Source organism: Salvia hispanica, chromosome 2 (genome assembly GCF_023119035.1).
Source record: "Salvia hispanica cultivar TCC Black 2014 chromosome 2, UniMelb_Shisp_WGS_1.0, whole genome shotgun sequence".
Lineage (NCBI taxonomy): Eukaryota > Viridiplantae > Streptophyta > Magnoliopsida > Lamiales > Lamiaceae > Salvia > Salvia hispanica.
In genome coordinates, this window is record NC_062966.1 from 30685025 (window position 1) to 30708920 (window position 23896).

The 23896-nt window shown below is 39.1% G+C and overlaps 6 protein-coding genes and 1 long non-coding RNA gene across 9 annotated transcripts; 2 read left to right on the top strand and 5 right to left on the bottom strand.

The window, feature by feature from the left end:
* Positions 1 to 159: 159 nt before the first annotated feature.
* LOC125204745 (SNF1-related protein kinase regulatory subunit gamma-1-like) lies at positions 160 to 2556 on the bottom strand. 3 transcript variants are annotated; one of them, XM_048103469.1, is made up of 6 exons: positions 2476 to 2556; positions 1880 to 2079; positions 1359 to 1801; positions 1011 to 1277; positions 751 to 923; positions 160 to 662 (listed from the first exon to the last, which is right to left on the bottom strand). In XM_048103469.1, exons 2-6 carry the CDS (start codon positions 2049 to 2051, stop codon positions 380 to 382), a joined length of 1338 nt encoding a protein of 445 aa, XP_047959426.1. In that variant the 5' UTR covers positions 2052 to 2079; positions 2476 to 2556; the 3' UTR covers positions 160 to 379. The 3 variants fall into 3 exon arrangements, with proteins under 3 accessions (XP_047959426.1, XP_047959427.1, XP_047959428.1); XM_048103470.1 differs by having other exon boundaries at positions 1880 to 2053; positions 2476 to 2532; XM_048103471.1 differs by having other exon boundaries at positions 1880 to 2059; positions 2476 to 2494.
* A 948-nt stretch (positions 2557 to 3504) lies between these two features.
* On the bottom strand, positions 3505 to 5257 carry LOC125205656 (pectate lyase-like). Its single transcript, XM_048104718.1, has 2 exons — positions 4912 to 5257; positions 3505 to 4755 (listed from the first exon to the last, which is right to left on the bottom strand). Exons 1-2 carry the CDS (start codon positions 5100 to 5102, stop codon positions 3630 to 3632), a joined length of 1317 nt encoding a protein of 438 aa, XP_047960675.1. The 5' UTR covers positions 5103 to 5257; the 3' UTR covers positions 3505 to 3629.
* Positions 5258 to 5604: 347 nt separating this feature from the next.
* Positions 5605 to 7598, top strand: LOC125205657 (mitochondrial outer membrane protein porin of 36 kDa-like). The gene is made up of 6 exons (XM_048104719.1): positions 5605 to 5763; positions 5858 to 5925; positions 6389 to 6499; positions 6617 to 6703; positions 6817 to 7025; positions 7182 to 7598. The coding sequence occupies exons 1-6, from the start codon at positions 5709 to 5711 to the stop codon at positions 7486 to 7488; spliced, it is 837 nt and encodes a 278-aa protein (XP_047960676.1). The 5' UTR covers positions 5605 to 5708; the 3' UTR covers positions 7489 to 7598.
* On the bottom strand, positions 6487 to 7389 carry LOC125205658. The gene is made up of 2 exons (XR_007173806.1): positions 7299 to 7389; positions 6487 to 7230 (listed from the first exon to the last, which is right to left on the bottom strand). It is a non-coding gene; the product is annotated as an uncharacterized LOC125205658 (long non-coding RNA).
* A 176-nt stretch (positions 7599 to 7774) lies between the features above and the next one.
* LOC125205655 (serine/threonine-protein kinase PBL34-like) lies at positions 7775 to 11678 on the bottom strand. Its single transcript, XM_048104717.1, has 6 exons — positions 10833 to 11678; positions 9603 to 9937; positions 9373 to 9508; positions 9003 to 9139; positions 8797 to 8920; positions 7775 to 8542 (listed from the first exon to the last, which is right to left on the bottom strand). Exons 1-6 carry the CDS (start codon positions 11014 to 11016, stop codon positions 8022 to 8024), a joined length of 1437 nt encoding a protein of 478 aa, XP_047960674.1. The 5' UTR covers positions 11017 to 11678; the 3' UTR covers positions 7775 to 8021.
* A 3336-nt stretch (positions 11679 to 15014) lies between these two features.
* On the bottom strand, positions 15015 to 19835 carry LOC125205654. The gene is made up of 11 exons (XM_048104715.1): positions 19660 to 19835; positions 19044 to 19259; positions 18653 to 18730; positions 17989 to 18539; positions 16847 to 17482; positions 16561 to 16715; positions 16228 to 16439; positions 16023 to 16150; positions 15703 to 15944; positions 15514 to 15617; positions 15015 to 15449 (listed from the first exon to the last, which is right to left on the bottom strand). Exons 2-11 carry the CDS (start codon positions 19132 to 19134, stop codon positions 15385 to 15387), a joined length of 2262 nt encoding a protein of 753 aa, XP_047960672.1. The 5' UTR covers positions 19135 to 19259; positions 19660 to 19835; the 3' UTR covers positions 15015 to 15384.
* A 2185-nt stretch (positions 19836 to 22020) lies between these two features.
* On the top strand, positions 22021 to 23835 carry LOC125206780 (aldehyde oxidase GLOX-like). Its single transcript, XM_048106005.1, has one exon. It carries the CDS (start codon positions 22021 to 22023, stop codon positions 23731 to 23733), a length of 1713 nt encoding a protein of 570 aa, XP_047961962.1. The 3' UTR covers positions 23734 to 23835.
* The last annotated feature ends 61 nt before the right edge of the window (positions 23836 to 23896 follow it).

The following is a 23896-nucleotide window of genomic DNA, read 5'->3' on the forward strand; positions in this document are numbered from 1 at the left end:
CTTTGATTTTTAAAAGCAACATCCTTTGAAATCGTCTAACGTTCTGATTCAAATTTAATTAAAAAAATAACAGAATTACAATTTAGAATTACTATATCTTTCCTTTTTGCGAAAATCCTTCCCCATTAAATTCAAAATCACATACTATGACTATAGCACTAAACAAAAGAAATACAACACCTCTTGATCCGAAATCAAATATCCAACAGTAAAAGAAATACAAACACGAGAATTAAAAAAATAAAAAATAAAAAAAAAAAACCTCCTCAAAAGCATTTACATCCTAGGTGATAACTGATACCTGGCTACTCTCTGCCTCCATTCCGACCGATCGCAAAACGCAACGAGAACGGTCATGGTTCTTCAGAGATCTCCTCGTTTATCGACTCAATATTTCTTTAGCCGTGAAACCAAAGTAATCATCGAAGAAATTCGGAGGCTCGGTGATAAAACAAGAGATGACATCTCTGAGGGTAACTACTCCGAGCACCTGCTTTCCCTCCCCTGAAACGACATAGATCCTATGGACCGCCCTCGAGGCCAACGTGTCTATCACGGTGCCAAGAGTCGAACTCGACTGGCACGTGATTGGTGTCACAATTTTTCCATTGTCGTCTGTGGTCGAAGCCACTGCCTTTATGAAGTCCTTCACAGTGAGCTCCCTGAAATTGACATAACAATTCATTCCAAATAAGAACTTCCAATGACTAAATTAACATTTTCCTTTCACATAAGTTGGTAATATTCTACCTGAAATTTGTGAATAGCTCAGGTTTGAGCAACAAGAATCTAATATCTCTTATGCTTATGTTTCCGAAGATCTTTGTTGACTCGCCCTCCACGACTGGAAGGCCTCCGATTTGATTCTCCTTCATCTTCTTGAAGGCTTCGAGAACCAACTCATTGTCCCGAACACTCACCACCTACAACGAGTCAAAAACTATCATAACAAATCAAGAAATTGAAATGGATAACATATCCAATCCCCCAAACTAGTATTAGTCATTTACCTGATCTGGGGACATGAAAGGAAGCCCGAGGTCGGATATAGGATGCGCAGCGATGCAGTCGAACCAGTCCCTTCCCCTGCATTCTTGGAGGCCATGTACCACCGCGGATTGAGTAATGAAGTTGCTGATAGATGGACTCCCTAGCTCGATCACGGGGACGTTCCTTAGCCTATACTTAGAGAGCAGAAGCATAACGCTCAACATCGAGCTATCCGGAGCAACAGGGACGAAAGGCACCCATCTATACGACTTAAGGATCGACCTAACCTATCAATGCAAAACCACACACAGATCTGTCACACAAAACAGAAAACCATTTCACACAACTTATTAAGGAAGAGGCAATACCGTGGTCGACTTAAAAGGCTCCTCGTGGAGGATGACCTTGTAGAAATCGTTGCCTAACTTATCCGCAGCAGTGGCAGCGTCTTTCCCCATTCCTCTGTCCGCAGCCACACCCCCTGCCACAGCTGCACCGACTGCGGCTACAGTCAGCCCAGCCACGGCTAGGGGACCCGTGGCACCTAATGCTAAGGCGCCTATGGTACCGGCAGCAGCAGTCCCGACTCCAGCAGCAGCAGCTGAGGTGGCGGATAAGGTCACCGCTGCGATTTCTGCGGTCTGCATCACATAGAGAACTATAGCAGAGTAATCAACAATCCCCAAATATCTATTCCTCCAATCCTTGCTATCCCTAGCCTCGGGGTCGACTACAGGAGCCGAGAGAATGTTGGTTTCTGATAACACCTTAAGGGCATCGCCTATGGACATGTCTGCTTGAATCTCGATAACTACAAAATTCGCAAGTCATCAGACGACACGGCCTATGTAGGACTAGCGACTAGCATCTAAAACGAGACGTTCACTACCTTTCCCACCGGGGACTTTGGGGAAGGACGAGGCGGGTATTTTTGCAAATGCAGATGTTAGCTTCTCCTGCAATGCGCAGGGGAGCTTCTTTCTGCTCTGCACCATATCGAAGTAGGCATCGAAGCTCTCTTCTTTCCCGCTCTTTGACTCTTGCTTCGCTTTCGCCGCCATCTCTGTCACTTCGAACAATTATATACTCCTTTTTTGCAATAATTTAACTTTCATTAGTTCAAATCAATGTTGATAGAAAAACATTGTAAGTCTGTTACATTTACATATAAACCTTACTTATTTAAATTATTGCCTAACAAACAAAGGATCTAAAGAGAAACATCATAAGATTCTCGAATAATCCACTATTTCTATACACAATTTTTTCCTTCAAAGGGCGGTTAGTTCATTATCGATCTAAGTCTAACAATATGATCTGAAAAATATAGGAGTACAAGCAAATTATATCAAATTCTAAAAATCATACGGAATTCTAATGCATCTGTTTTATAACAATTCCTATGACAAATGGTAATACTATACCTAGATTCCAATTTACCACTAATTAATTGAATCAAGATAGACATTGAGGAACAGAATTTACCTGCTTGCGGTATCGGCTCTGAAATCGATTGAATAACAAAATTTGCAGTTTTTTCCACAAATGATTCAGTTTTCTCTTGCCACATTTTTTTCGGTGAAAAAATATGGTCGTGCCATGTGTTTGCAGCATCTACACGTGTCAGGGCATAATCATCGTACATGCTATGATCGAATTCAATTTCTATTTTGGGACAAGAATTAGCGATCTCATAAATAAATTTACGTTTTGCCGAAGAATTTAACATGACAGTTTTACAGATTAAGCATTTTATGATGAAATTGAAGATGACATTTTGATATGAATGTGTCCAGATAAAGTTTAAAATATACAGATATTGTATGATTAGATTATTGAAAGAGTCTCTATTTTATAATTATAACTTAGTATTAAATCACTATATACATTTATGTTGATTACGTAGAAAATTTGCTCAACATAATAAATTTACGATGCACAGATATTTAGCAATATTTATATTAGTGGAAAGAAATCCTGAGCTCGGTTGATCATTCCTTTTTCCATTAGAAGTAAACTTCGGCTAATCGATTCTTAAATGAAGTTGAACCAAACCATTTACCCTTGATTCAATAAGACTAGATGATTATCAAAGAATCGTCAAAAAAAAAAAAAAAGTATGCTGAACTTTTTCACTAATATTACATAAAAATTTAAATAAAAATCGAAAAAAATACTCAAAATATAATATGATTGAAATTGAAAGTAACATTCTATTACTAGTTAAATCCTACTAGTTTTATATAGGCAAGAAATGTGATACAGCTGGGAATCAGGGCCTTTCCCATCCCCTACCATGCATATGTATTGTAAATATGGTATGAGAGACTGAGATTCGTATCATAATCTAGTACTCTGCTAAAACAAAAGATGGTACACAAAACTACGTACAGGGCTTATAATCACAAAATTAAACCAATTACAGTAATTATAAAGTGAGATACCAAATTATTTTAAAGGAAAAATGAGATGCACAAAATTGATTTATACAGCAAATATTGAAATAGTAGAGAGTATTGTTATAATAAAATTAAAAATTTCCAGTATGTAAGAGTATTGTTACAAGTAAAATTAGTGTGTTACAAGTGGATCGAGGATAAAAGTTGATATGAATATGTAGAGAAAAGAGAAACAATGATCTAGCAATAGTGGTAATTGCGGCATCTAAGCGCTCCGGAGGTGCGCGTGAGCCTCCCGACGAACGACCCCGGCCTGAACTTGATCAAATTCTCCTTCATCAATGGGTTCTTGGTGTGGTGCAACGGCGGCCCCGACTCCCTGAAGTAGGCCCCATTGGTAAACAGATCTCCCTCCGACCTCCACTGCCATTTCATCCACTCGCTCTCTGGCGCGTAGTCTCTTTTCGTCACCTCTTTCGTGTAACGGTAGTTGGAGGCTCTGAACCTGTTCCCCTGGCTTATGATGGTCGGGTGCGCGCTCCCCCCGATCGCGTACAGCTCCCAGTGCGAGTAGTCGTTGTTCACCACGTGCACGAACCCCCACCTCGCCCGAGGCATCCTCTGGATCAGCCCGATCCCGAATCTGTTGAACGCCACCGTCACTTGCATGATCGAGTCCTTCGAGCTCTGGTCATTCGCCCCGAGGAGCATCACGTCGTTGTGGTGGTTGAATTTGCAGTTCGAGATGGTGACCGCGGTCGACCCCTCGATCACGTCGATCAGCCCGTCCGTGGCGCGCGAGAGCGACACGTGGTCGATCCATATGTTGCTCGAGCTGAACACGGTGATGGCGTCGCCGTCGCTCTGTGTCCGCAGCCCCACGTGGTCCACCGCGTCTCGGATGGTGCCGCCGTTGGCGGGGACTATGTTGTGGATCCAGATGTTGTGGATGATCACGTTGCGGACGAATTGGAGCGTGATGCCCGCGCCGTCCGCTATGTGGACCACTGCCCCACGCCCGTCGATCGTCTTGTGGCTACTCACGATGAGCTCTTGCTTCAGATGGATCACCATGCTGTGGGCGAAGACGATCCACAACGGCTCGCTCCGTGTCACCGCGTGGCGGAGGGTGCCCGGTTTCGGGTTCACCATGTCGTCGTCGGATGGGTCGTGCACCACGTAGTATCTCCCCTTTTTGCCTCCGGTTGTGCGGTGTCCGAATCCGGCACCGCACTGGGCTAGCCTCTTTCTGTTCCTGTTCCAGTTTGGGTCGCACCGCCAGCAGCGATCGATCGGGTTAGTAGCCTTGCACCCCTCCTCATTGATTAGATTTCTCCTTGTTCCATTATATGTAACAATCATAGTCCTACCATGGATGGATAGATTTTTAAATATTTATACAAAGGATATATTTGTAATTTAATTATGTGCAAGATAATATAAAGGGATATTAGTATGTAACTTTCAAAAGTTAAGTTTTTCCCATAAACTTTGAAATTGACAAATAATATGACAGACTTACTCGCCAACAAGCGTGTTGAAATCATCGGTCACACCCTCAGGGTTGGGATCGAATGAGTTCAAGGATTCCTCGTAGGATTCTGCAGCCTTCTTTTGCAAGTATTCGTCGAAGTCGGCGATTTTAGCCTGAGCTACCATCGGTAGCAAGATGCAGAAAATTAATATACATTTTTTATAATTTGTCGGCATCATTGGAGTAATTTTTTTTTATTTTTTTTTGATAATGTCCTCAGTAGTGAACCACTGGAATAAATCGTCACCAATGATTCGTTGCTGCTAATCACGGCAGCAACAACAGTGCAAATTTCCAAAAAAACAAACAACACGGTTATTTATAAGTAGCATTTTTTGTAAAAACAAATAAGATGATTTTAGACCACATATGGAGTGGAGAGTTGAGATTGATTTTGGCGCGCAAAATGTGGCTTTCCCTAGAAAATATTAAGGTTATATGTTCGTTGCCATCAAATTTAGACTATATTATTCTTAAATCTAGGAGTGTGCTAATGGTCTACACATAAATTTATAACAAAAATAAAAATGAATTGAGAATACAGAACAACCAAATGTTATTAAATTAAAATGGAGTAGTTGAAATAAAAAGTTAAGTGATAAAGCAAGTAGGTGGAGGCACATACTAAAAATAATTTTGGAATGATTAATGTTTAACAATATGCATATTTTTTGACGCAACAAATTAGGATCAGGAAATTGCATAGCTAAATCGATGAGCACGAAGCCAATAACAGAAACCTCTCTCTCTCAAAAATACTCATTTCGTTTCCCTCTGCAAATACAATGGTTTACGTCAAGGGTCCAGGCCTTTACTCCGACATTGGCAAGAAAGCCAGAGGCATGCTATTTTTTGTGACATTTGTTTTGTGCATTATATTATGAACGAATTCCTTTGTTTATTCGATTTTCGTGGATTTCTGTTTTTTTTTCAGATCTTCTTTACAGGGATTATCAGGCTGATCGGAAGTTCACTCTCAGTACTTTGACCTCAAATGGGGTGGTTAGTATCTTATCATTTCCCCCTTTTTGATTCGTTTATGGTGCAGAAATTTGTATCTCAATTGAATCGAATAATGTTTCATATGTTTGATTTGAATAGATGAAACAATATTTAGGTGTTGGATTTAGAATCCGTTAATGGTGCATGGAAGCTTTTGCCCTAATTGCTGCTTTTGATCAAAAAACTTAAAATGAATCCTGGACTGAATTAAGCCTCAGAGAAAATGTGATAGTTTTGGATGAAGAAAATGCTGAATATTCTAGTAATTAAAATAATACTATGAAATTAGACTCTATTTATACACAGACCAGAATATGTTATTGATTTATTTTATGTGGCATTGGCTTTGCTTTATGGAAACAATACAGAAATAGTGTTTCACAATGTTCTTTTGCATGATAAGAATGCTTTCTTTGTTAGTATTTTGATAGCAGTTCCCTTTCTGTTCCTAATGATCTTACAGGCCATTACCTCGTCTGGGACGCAGAAGGGCGATTTGTTCCTTGCTGATATTAGCACTCTTCTAAAGAATAAGAACATCACAACAGATTTGAAAGTGGATACCAGCTCCAATGTTAGTCACTTTGATTTTTCTTGCTGAAGAATGCTTATGGCTATGAACAACATGAAATGTCACATACAGTTCTCATTCACATTTGTCACTATCGGCCTACATCTTTTAACATTGTAGGTGTTCACAACTGTTACTGTTGACGAGCCTGCTCCCGGTGTAAAGGCGATCTTTAGCTTTGTTGCTCCAGATCAGAAGTCTGGCAAGGTTCGTACTAGTAGGAGTATATTGATAGCGTTCTTCGATTTTCTTTTGCTGTCACAGAGGGAATTGCAGTGCCATCGGACTGAATTCAAGGTTTTTGTAACTTGTGATGACAGGTGGAGCTTCAATATCTACATGAGTACGCTGGAATCAGCACAAGCCTCGGGTTTACTGCCAAACCGACTGTCAACTTCTCTGGTGTGGCCGGGAATCACCAGGCCACCGTTGGCGCAGACATTTCTTTCAACACTGCTACTGGGAATTTCACCAAATTGAATGGTGGGATCAGTCTCATCAGTACTGACCTCATTGCATCCTTGATGGTGTGAGTCTTCAGTTCTAAACTAAACTTTTCGTGCGTATATCACGATCCAAAGATACCGTTGAATCCGGAAATGTGGCTCATCTGTCCTCTTGAGTTCCAATGTTCATTCGGATATCTTGTTACAAGGGGTCCCTGACAGCCATGCTCTTTTTCCAGGAACGACAAGGGCCAGAGTGTCACCGCATCCTACTTCCACTTGGTCAGCCTGCTGACAAACACAACGGTGGGAGCGGAGTTTACCCACGGTTTCAAGAGCCACGAGAACACCCTTACCTTTGGGGCGCATCACATGATGGATCTTACGACTGCAGTGAAGGCTCGAGTGAACAACTACGGCAAGGTGAACGCGCTTCTGCAGCACGAGTGGCGCCCGAGATCTCTCATCACCATCTCCGGCGAGGTCGACACCAGAGCTATAGAGAAGAGTGCCAAGATTGGGCTGGCTGTGGCTATAAGACCATGAGTATTTCAGAGGTAAATTGTTGGCCGCAGCTTATATTTTTTTGAGTAACACAGTGCTAGCAATAAAGACTATATTTATTGATTATATGCTAATAATTCTTTTTGAAGTGATGTTGGAATCATCTTGTATATTATTATGTTATCCATTTATTCATGTCAATTTTCAAAGTCAAATTTTACAAATTGTTGCACTAATAATTAACGTTATTTTCAATTTGTAGCAAAATGGACAAAGTCCAATTTTTTCGACAACAGAAGAACTTGCATTAGATATAAAAGTGGTCATATTTTGACAAGAAATCATCCCAATCCAACAAAGAATGAGATGGAAAAATGAATTAGAAAATCAATCAAAAACATTTGGTAGTGTATGAATTGAAGGGCGAGGAATGGTTGAAGCCCCAACTTGCAAGAGACACTATCTACAACACTAAAAATCTCGTTTTTCTTCTTACCACAACACAAATTCCTTTTTCTTTTCCCCATCAACAACACAAATTCCTTTTTCTTTTCCCCATCAACAACACAAACTAGCTATTGTTTACCGTTTGGTTTCGGCGAGTTATGAGCAAACTGGTGGTACGGTGAGGCGTGGGACCCGTTCGCTGTCGAGAGGCTTCTCGGGTGCTGCTGCTGCCCATTTCTTGAGAACGACCCGTGCGTTCTCAGCCCGTTCTTTCCGTTTGGGCTGGCGCTGACCCGGTCGGCCTGCATCGTCTGGAAGTAGTACGACGAGCTCGCCATATCCTTGAGGTTCGGGAGAGGCTTCAAGGCGTCGACGACCTCGCTCATCAGAGGCCGGGCTTTGGGGTCACGGCTTAGGCAACGGGCCGCGAGCTGGGCGGCCTTTTGGGCGCCTTTGATGGAGAAGTGGCCTTCGAGGCGGGGATCTATCAAACGGTAGAAGCGTTTCCGGTCACCTAGATGCGGACGAGCCCATTCCACGAGGTTATGCTCCCCGTTCGGCCGGTTCTTGTCCATTGATCTCCGACCTGTGACCACTTCAAGTAGGACGACACCGAAGCTATATACGTCGCTTTTTGACGTAAGATGCCCTGCATAGATTCGGAGACGATGTAGGGTTTACGGTTTCATTTTGGGTGATAGATTAGATCGAAAATACATAGAGTTCGGCAATTACAATTACAAGATCGAACGAGCTCAAAATATGTAATAGATTGACCTAATAGTAGTAAACATACTGTATGGAGTTCGACACCTCGACACAACCACAAAGAATCGTGCTTGATCGAGAAAATAAAAACAATCTATGCTTGATGGGTCGAATGAGAAATGAAGTTTCGTTTACCTGTCATTACGTATTCAGGGGCTGCATAACCGTAAGTTCCCATCACACGTGTAGACACGTGAGTTTTTCCTTCGTCGGGAGCATCTTTAGCAAGTCCAAAATCGGAGAGTTTGGAGTTGTATTCCTGAAAGAATGCGATAGGGCCGTCAAACAAAAATCTCGAGATCTAGCAATTATATACATAGACCAAAGGTTAAAGTACTTGCAGCATCTAGCAAGATGTTAGATGTCTTGAAATCGCGATATATCACAGGTCTTTCTGCCTCCTCGTGGAGAAAAGCGAGCCCCTTAGCAGCTCCTAGAGCTATTTTCATTCTGATAGACCACGGAAGTGGCAGCGACCCTGGAATTAACAATGGTCAGACACGATGCTATTAGAAAAGATGTCGAAAAATAATAAAACTATTAGTGAACTATATTAATTACTCGAAAGTCCGACTTGAATAAAACACCAAGAATGTCTTCAACCAGCAAGAGATAGATGAGATATATAAAACATGCATATAAAGAAGTAACGAAAAAACTTGAAACAAACGAAGTCAGGAACGAGACACCAAAAGAAGGCTGTGTGCATACTTCTGAATAGGTGGTTCTCCAAGCTTCCTCTGGGCATGAACTCGTAGACAAGTAGCCTCTGATCATCTTCAATACAGTAGCCTATTAGTTTAACCAAATTAGGATGTATGAGATCGCCTAAAAAGTTCACTTCAGCCTGCCAAACAAAATAGCAAGTTAGAAATACCGTATACATATACAACAAACAACACGAGCACCCAATGAAAATAGAATTTGGGAAAGCATCAGACCAGCCATTCTTTGTGACCCTGAAGTCCGTCGTGATTCAGGGTTTTGACAGCAACTGTTAGTCCCGTCCCAGGTTTAACTGGAGCTGTGCCATTCTCTTCGATCCACCCCTTAAATACACAACCAAAGCCCCCCTCGCCAAGGAGAGATTCTGGTCTGAAATTCCTAGTTGCCATTTTAAGGTCAATAAACGTGAACTTACGCAGCCGGGAAGAAACTTTGAGTTCTTCTTCGAGTTTGCTGCTTGAAGAATTGCTCTCGGCATTGCTAGTGGTGGTGGATGGGATTACCGGGGCAACCGGCTTATCTACACTTGTCCCATTCGTAGATTTACTTTCTGATCAAATTGGCAGATGAAAAAATGATTAATGGAATACCATAATAGATGACAAACAGCATCATCAAAATAAAGCCTAAACTGGTACTCTGACGATTGATCATTTAGATTTACCATATATTGCAAGATCCCATATTTATTTAAACAGAACAATTGAGGCACAACAAGAGTTTTAAAGCATAGTTTACTAAATAATACTTAGAAGAACATGATAAAAGCATTCTGCATTCACGAACAAGAGCTGCATTTTGGACCGACTTCTATACACACGCGCGCGCGTGCGTGTGAATTCATAGAGTCTGGCCTTTCCATAGATATATTTGAATATAAACAATGAATCCTAAAGTCAATCTCAAAACTCGTATTTTCCGTATATCATTCATTTACAAAATCGGCCAAACTAATGTCCCAATAAAGGCAACCAAAGATCCCTAAAACTCCTCATATGAACATAATTCTTCAAACAAAACCACTTATTCCACTAAAAAATTCAACATACATTATACATATTGCATACCTAATTCTATCTCCGCGCCCATGCTTAATGAACAAACTAGGACTAAACACTCCCAACATTCGCCAACGCTCTTATCATGCTCCCTCACTCACTCCACCTAAATTGTTGCTAACAGAATCTCTTCCTACTCCCACCTCCTTAATATCCCCACAAGAAGATTCACATCAAAGTACCAAAAACAATAAATCTACCTAATAATGATCTACCAAAAACAATCCCCTCCAAACACATTATTGTGATCACAAACAAGCCCATCACAAAGAAACAACTCTGGAGCACAAAATCAACTAAACAGATATGAAACAAAAAAGTTAAAATTGGACTAAATAACAACCAGAATATAACTACTATATCAATAGAGAAGGGGGGATTTTTTACCATGAGTGCTGATGCCACTAAGAGAGTTATCAACTTTAGATCTTGAAGAAATACAGCTGCCAATAAACCTCAGTTTAATCCAACAGCCAGTCTCCTTCACAGCATCATCACCTCCCTTCTTCCTTCCCTTTGAGTTCTCAACACCCAAAGATTCAACCTTTATGCTATCATCAGCTAATCCCATCTTCCACAGAAGCAAAAATCATCAAAAGCTTCCAAGATTTCCCAAATTTCCCAACTCCCCCTTGAACACTACTCCAAAATCATCCAAATCCCACAGAATCACCGCAAACAACTCATACGCATCTCAGAAATTAAGTCAAAGACCACTTTTGAAGAAACCCAAATCTCCAATTAACAATATCTTCCTTGTTCTAAAATCCCCCAAAAGAATTAGAATTTGGGGACAAAAGAAGCTCAAAAAGCAGCTCGAGCCAAACACCACAAAAGATTACCAGAATATTCCTCCTACCTCCAAGAAACGATTTTTCCCCTATCAAATTCAAACCCACAACAAAAAATCGGAGAATTGGAGAAAACCAGTTGAAAATATGAGCTGAAAATCCCACAGAGGGAAGGGGGTACGAAGAGCTCAGTGATTGCAGATCACATACATGAAAAAGAGAAGTTTGCACTATGCAACAAGCAAAGCTGGAATCAAGTTGAAATAGTGGTAAAAATAATAGCAGTAGTGATTACAATCTCACTTGGAAAAGGAAAAATAAAGAAAACGAGTACTCCGTATATAAAAATGAAACAGTGCCACCACCCCAGAAATGTCTCCTCTTCTAAAAAGGCATTCCAAACACAAAATTTGACAGCTCCAAATTCAATTGCTGAAAGAAGAAAAAAATAGAAATGTAAATTTAATGGAGTATATGTTATTCTAGTAGTAATCATTCACAATTAAAATTAGTGTAATTCTTAACTTGTTTGGTTGTGTGATGTGTAATAATAATAATAATTTAATAATGTTATGAAACAGAAAAGCAAAGTATATTACAGAAAAATGTGTGAATAATCGGTTTGTTGCTTTTTGTATAGAATCTAAGACTAATAAAGCAAATCCCAGCCTGCCCGGAGAATACGGGCAGCAACTTTTAATACCGGAATTGCCCTCAGGTTGTCTAAACGAAACAAATAGTAAACGTTGTTTTGTCTTTTTCTAATTTTTTTCTTATTTGATTTTTGGAAGGAATATGGAAAAGGGTGTGATTAAATCTGTCCTATGTTATTAATTTCGTTAAATACACTGTGATGTAAATGTACTACTTTAGTTCATATTTAAATACACTGAAATATGTCAAGACTCAGTTGATTATCCAAAGAGATTGTAGACAAAAATAGTAATAATATAATCTTATATTATCGATATGTTATAGTCTATTTTGTGTTTGTATATATAACGACAATTGACGTTGTTAATTACTCCTATATCATGATAATAGGGGAGTGGGAGTAATAGATAATAGTATAAGTACTAAAATATTGGAATATTGGATACATACATTTAGGCATCCTATAATTCTCTCTGTTTAAACAAATTTGTTTAGAGAATGGGAAGCCATACCTATTACCATGTCTTTTATTTTACTCTTATTATGTCTTATCTGTTCTTTTTCATAATTACAATAGCTATCATCTTTAATTTTATAGTAGTAGTTTTTCATCCTTTTTATCAGTGGATGTTTTTCATCCTTAATTACATATCGATGTGTGAAATTACGTTTCTCTATTTATATTTATGTTTGAAGCGAGGAAATAACATTTTCACATAAAAAATACACATAGTATATCTCAACAATAACAACAAAAAAAGTTTGTTTAATTTAACGTAGCACTACTACAATGAAAGACAAAATTTGAACTCTCTTAACAAATACTCCATCCGTCCGCCATTAGGAGTCTCATTTATAGGCGACACGAGTTTTAAGAAATGATAAGAAAAGTGAATGAGAAAAAGTGAGTAGAATAAATGTCCAACTTGTTTATATTAGTTTTAAATGAAATGTAAGTTGAATGAGTTAGTGGAAGGTGGGACCTAATACTCCCTCCGTCCCATAAAAGATGTCACACTTTCCTTTTTAGTTTGTTCCACAAAAGATGTTACATTTCCCTTTTTGGAAAAAGTTCTCTCTCACATAAATATAAAAATTATATTTTCTCTCTCCATTTAACACACAAAACAAAACCTCCTAAAATCCCGTGCCGTCCCACAAGTGTGACATCTTTTGTGGGACGGAGGGAGTACCATTTATGATAAAAGTGAACCGAGACTCCTATTCGCGAACGGACTAAAATGAAAAAATGGGACTTCTATTTGCGGACAGATGAGAGTAATATTTGAGTAAGTATTGTATTAAGTTTTTAGCTCTGTAAGTACCAAAAAAAGTTGGAAAATGAAGTAAAAAAGTGACTATATTGGTATGTTATTATACTTCATTCAAATTCAAGTGGATAATGTAGATAGAAAAAAAATCATTTATAACTCGGTACTTTTTCTCTCCAACCAAACAAAGGAGTGGGGAAAAAGTGAGGGGCAAAATTGGAAAGGAAAACACTTCGGGGGGATTGAGCGGTTAGTTTTCACGGAGTGGGAAGTGGAGTTGAAGGGCAGCTCGGGCATGTGAGAGAATTATAGGCGGGACCCACTATATGGATGACGTGTCACCCGTTTAGAAATTGGCTGCCTCACGCGCGTGAGTGCGCCTGGATTTATACAAATTCTTTTTTCATTTAATTTTATAATTTTACTTCCTAGAAAAAAAGAAGAATCATTCCGGTCTTATTCTACTTGGCCAAATCAGTGTTTCAGATAGGATTAGGGTTAGTTAAATAATGCGATTGTCTCTGCTAGTTAAATACTATTATCAATACACAAATCTATACTCTATTAAACATATCACAACATACATGCATCCTGAATTAATTATTCGATGAATGTCTGGCTGATGTGAAGTGAGTTGAATTTGTTGTTTATTTTGATTAACTAATGATTAGACAACTCTATCCCTTGATTATATTGTAATTTATTTTGTTGATATAACTTACGATCTTCTAATTTCTTTAGTTAAGAAAAAATAAGAATTTATTTTCATGTAATTAATTATATGAGTTCCAAATCTCATAATTGGATAGTCCACATCCCACTTTAATTATAGAAAAAAGTTGATAATGTTAACCTCAATTTGGCTTACTCTTTCCCTTCTTTTTCAGTCTCAAATGAATTATAACACTGGTTTTACATAGTAGTATTATATAAATACATATACATCACTTTCACTTAATTTTTTGTTTTACAATTTGACATGGCCTAACTTTTATCGAAGTTCAAGCAGACTTCGATCGACCGGTAATAGGAATTTAAAATTACTATGTCAAGATTTAAAATTATATTATAAATCGAAAAATGAGTAAAACTCAAAGTACTGTTATTTTATGCAATTGATCATGTTTATTTATAAATAAGTACTAGGAGTAGTATATAAATTATCGTGACAAAATAGTTTACATTAATGATGAAGAGTGAACTAGCTTCTGGTGTGATGCAATTTCCCAGTTAACCACTTTAATTGAAAACTCCCAAGTTCGAAATGGTTGCTTTTCATCAGTACAAAAGACTTGAATTGTCTCAATAAAAAAGATTAAGTGGAGAAAATCACTACGCAATGCACCACAATTGCTTCCACAATTTGACTATTGTGACCCAATAATCCTCTTTTTTCCGAAAATGCACCATCACAACAATTAACAGACTAACAAAAAATCAGTTCATGATTAGTCATTTCTGATACCTCCCTCACCCAACAATAAATATGATAGTAAATCTGAAAAGTAGCTTGTGGTACTGACTTTTAAAACATCATAACTGTGCAAGTTTATTGTTTATATACCGATGAAGTGTTACTTTTCATGATTGATAGATACAGACTTACAGAGGGTCGTGCTCATTTATTTGCACGGACAATAATTTTTAATTGGGCATGATGTTGCCAAAAAGGTCAGAGCTGCAGTTGTTGATTCACCTAATTAAATGAGGTTGGACTATGAGTGATGCAGAAGCAAGTTGTGTTTCCATGTAGAAATTTGTTGGAGATTTGATCTCATAATCCTTGAATTTAGTGATTGCACCATATGAATCATGTTGCGAAAGTTTCTCTAACTATATCTAAAGTAGAGATGTCACAAATCTCTTCATCATCTTGACCTCTAATTGAAATATTGCAAAGCATTCCCCCAGTTATAAGGAAATATTGCAAATCATCCCATTCCATGTGCATTACATCAAATTTACACATTGTGACTATGTTAATATTGAAAGAAATGCTGAACTTTTAGAGCACACACTGACTTAGATCTAAAACATTCATACCAAGTGTCGCTTGATACTGTATAAACCACTCGACTGAAGAAAAGGGTTTTGCTAGTACTAATTATTTATGCCGGTTAGTTCAAATCAGCTCGTACATTGAGTCGAGATCGCGAGTGCAACAACGGCAGTTAAGAGACCAGCACCACAATAGCAGCACAAACAAACTTAGTTAATCTTACGTTATAACAGAGGAGCGGATGAAGCTGCAACAATCTTCAACGCGTGATTTGGCTTATATGCACAGCCTGTCGTACACAAATGAAAGCTTAATCATAAAGCAAATGGAAAACACGATTGAGAAGTCACTACCTTTCTCCTTAACACCGATTTGTAGGCAATCAAGAGTTATTATTCCATCTGTCATAGGGAGTAATTCAAGATTGACGGCCACGGTGGATTGAGAAGGAACGCATCTGGTGCACAGGTTAACCAACTCTGAAGGCGTTTTCAACAAATTGAAAACAATAGCATAAGGTTAGAAAGTATAATGTAGCATACCCTAGTGGAACTCTAGTCTGCATACACAAGTGCGTGCAGCTCAGATCACTGCTCGGAGTCACATCAAATAAGGGCGCAAGTTGGTTACTAATAGAATCTGCTCGTGGTCTGTCTTTTGTGACCTTAACCTGATTTGGAAATGAACTCAAATGTGATTTTGATGGTGCTGGTGCTGGTGCTGGAGTCATGATTGTCAATGTCAGATCATCAAGCGTCATATTCGATGCTTGAACAGATACAGCCTGAAATTGAGCCACTTGAGATGAAGTTTGTGGTTTATAAGTTTATAACAGAGGGAAAATGCTACAATCCATGCATACCTGAACTGGTAGATGAGTTCCATGAGATGCAACTGTTCGGCTCGACGTATCAGATGCAACAGAGATCAAGAGATCTCTTGCAAAATGAGGCTTCCAGTTGACTGGATGCCGAAAGAACAGCTTTGAATCTACAAATATGGGAAAATACTGTTAAGAAAGACTCTTACATTTCACCATTCTGATTACAGAGTTTGAGGCTTTATACCAGTATAGTTGCATCGACATGATACAAGAACTGCATATTGAACAGCAGGTGCTTCGCTATATTTCCACTCAGTATTGAATAAGGGGAGCGGACACGATTTAGCAGCTCGAGTTGATGTGCGACGCCGTCTCAAATTACTATGGGTCTGAACTTTTGGATCCTTCCATAACATTGTTACTGGTTTGAGAATAAAAGAGTGCTCTTCACCTCTCCTGTAAAAAATTCAAATAAAAAGATGACGATATCATTAAATTTGACATCAAGTGCTGAGAGTAAGTTTGATCATCCACTAGATGCAAGAACTCAAATTTCAGATGTGAAGCAGACAAAAACCTTAGTGCTAAATTCGGTAAACTGTAGTCATTCCCAGATTCAGTGCAAGTAACCGGTAAAGGTAATGGTGGTCCGCTACTTGAGACCTTATCAAAAACCACCATTATCGAATCTATGAACACCACTACATCTGGGGCATATGCAGGAGAAACATTCTGCAAAAACATTTTAGATATCATTGCGTTCAATTCAATCCGCAAGAGATCAAACTCATCACCACTAAACTAACTAGACGCAATGAGGGATATGTGAGAGAGTGAAGAATAGAGGACGAAAGATTTCACACCTTTACATTAACACAAAGAAGATCATTTGTGTTACAATCAACACAAAAGGAATGAATTTCCAGCGGCTGTATCAAGTCAAATTTCCTCCTCCACCTTCTTCCAGGAGTAAAAAGCCCTTCCAGACCACACTGAATGGAAAATCTTTCGGGCACTAATGGCACACCACGGAAAGATAGTAGCTTTTCATGTCCACTATTCTCAATATCATTAAAACTCCTAAATGAATACTGATACTGATCTTCTTGGACAGAGCTTGATCTAGCACTGGTTTTCGTCACAGCTTCTGGTAGTCCCTTATTCAGCTGAAGTGAGGACATAGAATAACTCCTAGCATGACCAAAAGAAAAAAGCTCTGAGGCAGAAGATACAGACACTGAGCGTTTTGAGGTTGAGTTCCGCATGCTTGGGCAGGGACTGGAATTCGACTCGGGAGATAAAGGACGAGCAGAAGATCGACGAGCATTATTCACAGGAAGCAACCAATTTAGCAATTCTTTATAAGGATCTTTATTAAAAGAAGGTTGAACTTGCTGAGTCTCAAAAAATGATTTTCTTTCATGATATTTGTCGAGCTGAAGTATTTCGATGACCGGATCCGACATAAACTCAACCCCAACCTTTACCTGTAAAATCACCTGCATCCTTCCAAACATGAAACAGAAAATAGTCACAGATAGAACTTAAGGAAAATTATTTTAGAAAAAATAAAAGACGATTCATAACGAACCATAACACATAATGTAAGACATGACTAGCAGAAAAGTATACAGATGCTACACAAAGGTATACACCTCATCACAGCTTCTAGTTAGACGCCACAATGTCTTCTATGTACTTCATTTTACAATTTACAGTTAGATTGATCCTAAAACACCACAATATTGTTTATCTAGTAAACCAAAGAAGACATAATGTATCTGCTATATCATACATTTCCTTAATGAGAATGTTAACCAATAGAAATGGTTAATCCATAGTATTGTGGTTGCAAATTTGCATGGTCAAGACTAGGAAACATGTATCATTTCTGTACCCCTCTAAAACCCGAAATAACAATGGCAACTATAACCTTCCTAGGATACAAAATAAAAAATAGAAGACAAAATACTATAAACTCTTTTTCATGTTCTGAAAAACATACCACTATCTCTCCATTTGGAAGGGAGCAACACTTGGCAGCACCCCGGGCAACTCCCCCAGATGTGGGGGAATGCAATTCTCCTCTGTCAATCACAACACTCGTAGTAGGATTCTTGTCCTTCAGAGTCTGTGCAGTATCTGAAGAATCTCCTATCAACTTTTCTTTACAAGTCTCCATTAACTTGAAACATGCTTCTTGTGCACTCCTTTCAGACCAAAGAGGTTCATTTGACTCCGCAATTCGAGCAAAAAAATGAGAATCTTTAAATCTTTGTAACAACTGATCAGTGTGTTTCCTCTGATCATCATTTTCAGGCATGGATTCACCAGTTGAGGCATTCTTTTGTGAATGAGGATTCTCTCTAGCTTCACCATTTTTATCTTTCGGCTTCTCAGTGCTTGCATACTGTGAATGCGAAACTGAATTCGTACCTCCTACAAACTTTTCATTTTCTCTTGAGGACCTTTGTCCAACCACATTCTCTGAAGGCCTAAAAGTGTCTGAACCACGCTTATTTGGAGACAAACATATTAATAATCGGACCTGTTCACCTTCCGAGGACATGGACAAATGTTTATAATCAAAACCAACATATTGAACGTAACTGAGAAAACTAGAAATATGTTAGTATAACTTATAAAGGATTAAAAAATTGAACAGATACCAGCAAGAACAAAGTTACGATCTAAAGTGTGGTAGGAATGTATATCCACTACGTCTGGCCAATTGTCAGGGGATTCTCCTGAGAAAAGCAAAATAGTAGTTAAAACCGTATGGAGAAGTATTTTAATGTTTGCAAGAAATAACTAACCGAACTTAACAAAATCATCATATGGAAAATGAAAGTTGATGTAGAAACATTCAGAGTAACTATAGCTCAAAATTCATTACATTCTAAATTCCTAATCCTCTCTTGTTTTCATATATCCTTTTATTTCTCACTTAGTGAAACAGAGAACTTAAGCTTAAAGAAGATTTTACTGCTAATCATGTATTATAATAGTTTACGAATAACTGACTAATTCAAATGATTAAGATCAAGCAAGAGACCATACTATCTTCTGCAATGATTATCAATCCGTCATCTTCAGGGATATCAATATCGCCATCAATTTGAAAGCAACCCCTTCCACTTAGACCTTCCATGGTGCCATTCTATGGAAATGTATCTTTGGCAATTAAATCTCCCAATACATTATCCTTTTACTAAAGAACAATTCAGCTCTGGTCATTAAACGCTGCGAAAGATGAATTCTCCACCAAAATGCTTACTGCAACACCAACACAAATTCACAAACTGTACGACAGAAAACACACACACTGGAATACTCTAACTCGACATTTAAATCCAACATTCTATTTCAAATTCTCATTGTAAAAATGAAATTTCATCCAGTTTTCTCACTTGCCAAAGCGCTGGGTGCAATATACATAAAAAAACTATAATTTCCCCAAAATTAAATCATCAATGAGCTAAATATATTTCCACACATTAAAACCTACATTAGCAACATCAAAAATCACGCAGAAAGTAACCAAATTCAACAATCGGCACAAACTAAGTGATATACGTCTTCTACAATTCAATTAGGCAATTAAGTCGCATGCAGCAAAGAGAATTGAAGGCTGCAATTGATCGCGAAAATCAAAAGTGATCGAGAACATTCTCACCTCGTGTGAAGCTGGCGCTTCGTAAACGGCGGGCGATGCGGTTCGATAAATGAACCGGATTTTCACAAGTTCGCCGGATAACGGTGAATCGCCGGAGCTCACTGCAATTTAATTATTTAATTTTTTAACAAATTTGAAATGTGGACATATTTTTCTCCAATTCCAGTTAGTTTCTGATAGGGGAAATATTTCTATACTTTTGTTATGGTTTGCTAAAAATAGAATTTGTCGTTCTTATACTTCCAAAAATTCCTCTATGTCTTACGTTTCTAAGGAGAGTAATCAATTATTGTTTACAAGGTAGAACTTCTCTTTTTTTATCATGCAAACAATGCTATTTTCTTAAGCTAGCTAGAGGCGATATTTTTGGTTTTGAAGTTTAAACGAAGAAAATAACAGAATTAGAGATAACATGCATGGGAATTGAGAATAATTGGAAAAAGTTGATTAAACTCGATCACATTGTGGTAAGGTTGTTTGAAATTACTAACATTTCTTTCAATTCGTGGTAAGGTTGTTTGAAATTACTAACATTTCTTTCAATATTATGGAATTGAGTAGGTAGAAATTGAAGTTTTCAATTCCAAATTCAATGTTTGGTATTCAAAATATTTGAATTTGAAATTGAATTACAATTAATAATTCTTCTCAATTTCACAATTTGAATTTCATATCATAACTAGATAATTGGAATTCCATATAATTATAACATAAAATTAGGCGGCTTCATATGCTACACACACTGCTCACATACTACACACTATACGAACTGTGCATGCACACACACATACTACTCTCTCCGCCCCATTTTAAGTGACAAGTTTTTTTAAAATATCTCACTCAAATGACACATTTCTAAATACTCACTCTCTCTTCTTTTTTTTATCTCTCTTTTTTTTTTCTCTATTTACTTAAAAAAAATTCTACATAAAATCATGTGTCGAATTAAAAATGTCCCAGTTACAGTTGAACAACATGAGTATATAATTTTAAACAAAAAAAAAAGAATTTGAAATTAAATTATAATTCCATTTCATTTCTTATTTCGTATACCGAACACATATTAAAAATTCGTGTTACCCTTTGTTGATACTTGATACTCATCGAAAATAACATTATATGCAAATATTTGGTGGTGAAACATATAAACTTAGCTAGTATACTATTAAAGAACTTATTTATTGTTTAATGGAATTATGCAGATGAATCAACCAATCCGATGCAAAAATTATTCTCGGTACATAGTTCGATCAAAAAACTTAGAAACTTTTTTATTGAACATGTATAAATGATACTCCCTCCGTCCCAAGATAAGTGACCTACTTCTTTTGGGCACGGGATTTAAGAAATGGTATTTAAATAAGTTAAAGTGGAGAGAGTAAAGTATGAGAGAGGGAAAAGTAGAGGAGAGAAGAGAGAATAAAGTAGGTGGAGAATAAAGTAAGAGAGATGACTTTTTGCTAAAAATGGAAATAAGTCACTTATAGTGAGACACCCAAAAAAGAATACAAGTCACTTATCTTGGGACGGAAGGAGTAGTACTTTAACACCTATTCTAAAATTTTGATTTATGTATCAACGATAAAAATATACAGAGTATTAATTAGTTAAAGTACAACTATCATGAATTAAAATGTGATAAGCTAATTTAATCCATATAGTAGTATATTTCATAGCTACTCGCATATGCAGAACAAGATGGATCTGGTCTAATTCAAATATAGTGATGGAAATATACCACATTAATGTCCAATTAAAGATGAAAATATACAATACAAATTCTATCATACAAATACTCCATAAAACTTTAAAAAGAAGATAATTAAAGGATTTTTTTTTATTAGATCAAGGATATCCATTGACAGAAGTAGGGACTATTCCCCATATAATCCTCTGATCATTTAATTAAGAATCGACAAATTCTATGCTAGTGAGACCACACTCTTTGAATCAGAGAGAAAGGGATGTTTTGCATTGAATCACTTAAATATTATTGGATGTTCACACTGAATTACTTTTATGCATGCATGCATGCCTTGATATTATCGCTATTTTTCACTTTAATGCACAGTATCAATTATGCAGTAATAATGAATTTGATATCGAAATGATGTCAATTCTCATATATTAGAATCAATTATAGTAATAAAGAATTTTGAAGTAGTTTCGCACAGTGAGGGAATCGCAACACAAAAAATAACTCACATTAATAACACGATTATATTTATAGACAAAATCATTCCAAAAGGAATAGATTACGATATAGCCAATCTTGAATTTAGGATTTCCATTCACCATGAATTCCGCCCACAATATTTGCAGTGATCAAAATCAAGAAACAAGCCTCAAGAAACCTCTTCAATGGCGGCCAAGAATCTCTCTCTACATTCCCTCTTCTCTCTCCTCATCCTCCTCTCTCTCCACCCTCCAACGTCATCCCAACTCCACCGCAACTACTCCTCCACCTCCCTCCTCCGCCAGCAAATCTCCCACTACTCCACCGTCCCCGGCGGCGGCGAGTGGATGCTTCTCCAGCAATCAATCGGCGTATCCGCAATGCATATGCAGCTTCTCTACGACAACAAAGTCATCATCTTCGACCGCACCGATTTCGGCCTCTCCAACCTCACCCTCCCGCCGGGGGAGTGCCGCGGAAACGACGAGGCCGTCCCCGTCGACTGCTCCGCGCATTCTCTCCTCTACGACGTCACCACCAACACCTTCCGCCCGCTCATCGTCCAGACCGACGTCTGGTGCTCCTCCGGCGCCCTCAACGCTGACGGAACCCTAATCCAAACCGGCGGATACCACGCCGGCGATCACAAAATCCGCCTCTTCATGCCCTGCACCTACGGCCAGTGCGATTGGATCGAGCTGAAGCAGAATTTGACCGTCCAGCGATGGTACGCCTCCGATCAAATCTTACCGGACGGCCGCATCATCATCCTCGGCGGGAGAAGAGCTTTCAGCTACGAATTCTTCCCCAAAAATGAATTCACCGCCACCGTTAGGTTTCCGTTCCTCAAAGAAACCACCGATCCCAAGGAAGAGAATAATCTTTACCCCTTCCTCCACCTCTTGCCCGACGGAAACCTCTTCGTCTTCGCTAACCGCCGCTCCGTTTTGTTAGATTACAACAATAACAGAATCGTCAGACAATTCCCGCCGATTCCCGCCGAGAAGAGGTCGTATCCGGCTACCGGATCCTCCGCGATGCTGCCGCTGAAGCTGACGGGGGGGAACGATTCTGTGGCGGTGGATGTGATGGTTTGCGGCGGCGCGTGGGGTGGATCGTATTTGAAGGCAATGAGAGGTATATTCAATTTGGCGGCAAAATCATGCGGGAGGATCCGGGTCACGGATCCGGACCCGAAGTGGGAGATGGAGGACATGCCGATGGGTCGGGTCATGGCCGACATGCTGCTTCTCCCAAGCGGAGATGTGATCATTCTAAACGGAGCGGCCCGGGGCTCAGCCGGGTGGGAGTGCGCGTCTGACCCGGTGTTGAATCCGGTGATGTACCGACCCGACGAGCCAGACCCGACCCGGAGATTCACGGTGCTCAACCCGACGACGATCCCGAGGCTGTACCACTCAGCAGCCACGTTGCTGCCAGATGGCAGCGTGTTAGTGGGCGGGAGCAACCCGCACGTGAGGTACAACTTCACAGGCGTGGAGTACCCCACGGAGCTGAGCCTGGAGGCGTTCGCGCCGCCGTATCTCGGCGCGGCGTACTCGCACCTCCGCCCTTCGATCCTGTCGATAGAGGGGCCCGCAGACGGGGTCGTATCGTACGGTCAGCAATTCGCCATCAGCTTCGGGCTGGGGCTGTTTCAGGATGTGGCGAGGTGCATCGTGACAATGGTGGCCCCCTCCTTCACCACGCACTCGTTCGCGATGAATCAGAGGCTGCTCGTGTTGTACATTGAGAACGTGCAACAGCTCTCTTCCTTCGATTATAAGGTCACCGTGCGCGCGCCGCCAAATGCCAATGTTGCCCCGCCGGGTTATTATATGCTGTTTGTGGTGCACCAGGGCGTACCATGTCATAGCGTTTGGCTCAGAATTAGCTGAGCCGGTGCTAAATGAGTAAAATGTAAAAGTAGGAGGACTGATGTGGAAATATTTTGTTTCTGCCGATTTTTGGAAGATGATGATAAGAAAATTCATGTTGTATTTCACTGCCATCTTGCTTCTCCTTTTCCCTTAAATTTTTATAAAAAGTATTGTTTTTTAT